Source organism: Saccostrea echinata, unplaced genomic scaffold, assembly GCF_033153115.1.
Source record: "Saccostrea echinata isolate AGI-Se365-2 ecotype Australia unplaced genomic scaffold, CSIRO_AGI_Sech_v1 ptg000003l, whole genome shotgun sequence".
Taxonomy (NCBI): domain Eukaryota; kingdom Metazoa; phylum Mollusca; class Bivalvia; order Ostreida; family Ostreidae; genus Saccostrea; species Saccostrea echinata.
The window spans coordinates 5,615,552-5,620,690 of NW_026889752.1; the positions used below are offsets into that span (position 1 = coordinate 5,615,552).

Consider the following 5,139-nt stretch of genomic DNA (forward strand, 5'->3'; position numbering starts at 1 on the left):
AAATGAAAAACTCAAAGTTTAATCTATAGCGCTTTCGCTTGAGCCCGCCAGTGCGGGGCGAAAGCGCTATAGATTTAAGTTTGAGTTTTTCATTTAAATTTGGTTTTTACATATATATATATATATATATATATATATATATATATATATATATATATATATATATATACGTTGATAAGTTAAATTCTTGGTGCAGTAAAAAATACTTAAATAAATGAAAACAGAATGCTACAGTCCAAATTAAATAAAATCTTTACTGTTAGCGCTTTCAGCCATGTTGGCTCTTCAGACAGTTATAAAAAGTTCAACTTTTCATAACTGTCTGAAGAGCCAACATGGCTGAAAGCGCTAACAGTAAAGATTTTATTTAATTTGGACTGTAGCATTCTGTTTTCATTTATATATATATATATATATATATATATATATATATATATATATATATATATATATATATATATATATATATATATATCGATAGATAGATAGATAGATATAATTTAAATTTTAGAGCATTGAAACTTTCACAGAGGATAAAAGAAGAATATGAAGATACAAGGATGGGATATGTCAGTACCTTCTGACTTTTTGGTTTGCAAAACATGATAGTAACGATTGCGAGATTTACATAAACTCATTTGTTGAAGATCTTTTTAAATATCCGATGAGCTACATCATGGTTGTAAATTCATTTGATGCGCACAATAAATTATAAAGAAATCTTTGTTATCACTTTTTTTTTGTAATTTACGCACGTATCATTCGAGTGAAAGACTGTAAAATGTTGAAGGCAAGTTCGAGGCTCTGAAAATTCTATTATTATTATTATTAATCAAATGATTAAAGAGTACAAAAATTATTCTAGCAATACTCTTTACTTTTTTATTTTTTCAGAGATGCCTTCGATTAAAAACAACTTTAATCTAATTAATACTTTTTTTCCCTAAAAGAAGATACATTTAATTGAAATAAAGGGTAAAAAACAGTTTACGAAACTATAAATTACGCTTTATAACCATTACTTCATTGTTGAGTTCAACAATTGATTATTTGAACTGACGGGAGCAAAAATTGATTCGATGGGATCATGGCATTAATTTAACTGTTGTTATCTTTAGATCAGTTCATGTACGTATCAAATCATTTGATCAGAAAATAAGTTAATTCTCTGCAATCACTGATCAAATTAATGTTATCTTTAAATAATTTAAGAAATCAATTATTTGAGTTTTTGTTAATTAATCCCTACCTAAAATTTATCTTGATTACATTTGATTGAATAGATCAGTCTAAAACATATTGGAAATCAAATAGATGTTGGTCAGAACATTACCTTTAGAGTGAAATATAACAAGAAAGGAAATGATAAACCAGGGTAAGTTCTCTCTCTCTTTCTCTCGTTATCAATTTATCAATTTATATTACTAATTTATTTTTTAGAGGAATGGCCATAAATTTTAGACAACGAATGGGCGAAGGGAACGATATCATTCTGCATTTCAATCCAATTGCAAGACATCCGTCATATCAAATAGTTTTGAACTCTTTCGTTAATGGAATATGGCAAAAAGAAGTTTCCACTGGTGCAAATCCGGCGGTATTTTCAGATGAGTTTACGTTATCATTGGACATCAAAGATACAAGAACTGTCTTGGTTAGAGTCCAAGGCGGAATACTGACGACTTATACCTGCCCCGTAGATATAACCGATACAGAATTCATAGGGTTCTCTCCTGATTACAGGATTACTGAGGAAAATTGACAATTGACAAACTTGTAGTTATTAAGAAAGTTAAAGATGAAAACTTAAATCATTGAGTTTTAACGAAACATTATACAAATTGTGATTTTACTTCCTGAAAATTGATCCTCATTTTCTGAAGAAAAAAAAATGAATTATCTCCAAATAAAATTTGTATTTCAAACTTCTTATGTGTTTTCAACGAACATGCAAAAATATCAAATAATTCGGTTTAACCTTATTAATTAGAAAAAAAAGAATTTTGATTGGTTTGATTGACATACACAAGCAGATGACGTTCATTGTTACCAACAACGAAATTTCCCTAATCTTTGTACAGGTTTATCTGGTTATTATTATGTTTATATTAACTTTTTAATTACAAGAAAACATAACATGGCCTGGATATCGAATATCGGAAACATAATCCTCCATCGTGTTCATGTTCTTCTTCACCCTATAACTATTGTCCTGCTGGACACGTTATTACTGGTGACGTAAATACAGTGCCCACTGTCCAATCCGACAACTGTGCAATCCGGCACACTGGACTTTCCGACCTCATATTTTATTCCCAAAAATTTCTTTATAATTTATGTATAATAAAAACTGTATATTCCGACCACTGTACATTCCGAATTCCGGTGCTTTTTTGTCAACGAAAGTAGATAATTACATTAAATTTCACCTGGGTAATCCGACATAATTACTTGGGTGTACCGTAATTAGCCGCAGGCCAGGTAACATGAAATTTTCCCTTTGGTCACAAGAGAGTAGATAATTACATGAACGAGTTTGAAAGTGTTTATGAAAGCAATAAATGAACAGTTTTTGAATTTAAAAATTAGGCAATCAATTCTCTTTGTTGTTATCAAAACAGCATCCACGCAACAGAAAATAAAGAATATACATGATATCGATATCGCCTTTACCTTACAGAATAAATACGCAGTCAGACTCTTAATAAGGCCATGCCGGGAAAAAAAATTAGTACGGGAAACTTTTGTATAATATGCAGACAATACACGATTTGAAGGCTACATCTTTTCTGATAGAAAACGTTTATTTTCCGGGTTAATATACATTGAATTAAGCGAGACTGTGTACATGAAAGATTTGCATGGAACAAAAAATACCACTTTAAGTTGCCCATTAAATTTAAAATATTACGTCTGTTTGATTTAAATTCAATCGAAATCACAATGTTTTAGAGTTACGTCCCGTTTGTATGAAAAGTCGCGTGACGGTATTAATAGCACAGGCTATGATAAGAAGTAAACAATGGAGAAAAAATCGAAAAAAAATGTGAAGTGTAGAAAAAAATACCACTGTGCAGAAAAGGTAGACGAAATATTTTCTTAAATATCTACGGACAGTGAGTAAAATGCTAAAAATTAAATTTTAACATCGGGATCGGCACTTCCATCTATTTAAAAAATTGTCGTATATTACAACATAGTTTACTAGTTAATGTTAACAAAACGCTTAATAATTTTTCTCAAAGAAACTTTTCAGCTGAAGGTATTTGTATACAACAAAGAAACACACAATTATGCAAACACTTTGACAATTAAATACTCGTGCATTCTAAACCTAATGAATTTTTTTTGGTATGAAGTCATCTGACACTTATCATAATGCTCAGAAATATTCCACACTGGGTAATCCGACACACTGTCTAATCCGACATTGATTTTATTTCCCGCAGCATGTCGGATAAGACAGGTTTCACTGTATAGTTAATAATAAGAACCTTAGATCACTAATTTTAAAAGGTCCTAAATATAGGGAACCCCGATCCTTCAACTGGCGTCGGAATTTCATAAATATAAAGGATTCTGTAGAGGACCACGCCAGGCCATGGGCCAGACATGAAAAAGAAGACACTGACACTTTGTCAGAATGGATTAAATGTATCAGATGTATGTTAAAATCGCGCATTAAAAGATTATGAGGCAATATGCGAACCATCTAACCTTCTGTATTCAATAATCCGGAGGTGAAAAAAGAATTAGATAGATTACATGATCAGTACATACTGGTCCCTGCTGACAAAGCAGGTAACAACATTGTCTTTGTTTGTAAGGCTCATTATATTAAATGAATTTTAGAGGAACTTGGATTTAATTCTACAAGAGGTAATCCAACCTATACTCATAGTTCCCTTTAAAGGAAGAAATTCTTCAACATCATATGTCAGTTTTGAATATTTTTAATATTCCAAACAACCAAAATGAATTTGAATTACCATATTTATTTTGGATTCCAAAACTTCATAAAAATCCTTACAAACAGAGATACATAGCGGGTTCCAGTAAATGTTCAACCAAGCCTCTTTCTTTACTCCTCACTAAGATATTAACAGTAGTGAAGGAGAAACTTCAAGATAACTGTGCAACAATTTATTCGAGAAGTGGTGTAAATCAGATGTGGATACTTAAAAACTCCAAGGAACCTTTGGAAAATTTGAAATCACAGGATTTTACCAAAATCAACAGCTTAAAAACTTACGGCTTTTCAACTTTATACACAACCATTCCCCATGATAAATTAAAGTCCAATAATGGAACTTATAAATTTACTTCCCTTGTCATTGGTCATTTGCAAAATTATTTTGTTTAAAAAACATTCTGATTGTACACACAAGTACTCTGAAGTTGACATTAAAGAGATGCTTGAGTTTCAGATTGACAATATCTATGTGGTTTTTGGAGACCAGGTCTTCCAACAATCTATTGGAATTCCCATGGGTACCGATTGCGCCCCGTTATTATTGACGTATTGTCAATTAACAATGGCTATTTCCTTTCTTATGTCGATAAGATATATCTTGGTGAGCTTGAGATAAAGGATACTGACATATCTGTTTCATATTTGGATATTTTACTTGAAAAAGACGTTAATGGTAATCTAACAACCAAGCTTTATGATAAACGTGATGACTAACTATCCAATCGTCAACTTCCCTTACTTATGCAGCAATATACCTTCATCACCTGCATACGGGGTATATATTTCTCAGTTGATTCGATACGCAAGAGCATGCTCTACGTATGTACAATTTCTAAAACGAGGTAAATTACTGACAAACAAGTTGATGAAACAAGAATATCAGCTGTCTCGTTTAAAGTCATCATTTCGTAAGTTCTATGGTCGATACAATGACCTTGTCAGCAAATACAATTTATCATTGAGTCAAATCCTGGCTGACCTTTTTCATACCAATTGTTAGACCATTATTTACATACTGAATTGTCGACGGATTTTTCCGTTACTTCCCGATCATGACAAGGAGAACACGGCGGGTGTGGCCTTTCGACAGAGGATGCTCACTCCTCCATGGCACCTGACCCCGCCTCTGATGTTTGGAGGCCCGTGTTTGCTCTGCTCCTTTTTTC

The 5,139-nt window shown here is 32.0% G+C and overlaps 1 protein-coding gene across 1 annotated transcript; it reads left to right on the top strand.

The window, feature by feature from the left end:
* The first annotated feature begins 506 nt into the window (after positions 1 to 506).
* On the top strand, positions 507 to 1,787 carry LOC133178792 (uncharacterized). Its single transcript, XM_061313487.1, has 3 exons — positions 507 to 569; positions 1,284 to 1,375; positions 1,441 to 1,787. The coding sequence occupies exons 1-3, from the start codon at positions 561 to 563 to the stop codon at positions 1,760 to 1,762; spliced, it is 423 nt and encodes a 140-aa protein (XP_061169471.1). The 5' UTR covers positions 507 to 560; the 3' UTR covers positions 1,763 to 1,787.
* Positions 1,788 to 5,139: the final 3,352 nt, after the last annotated feature.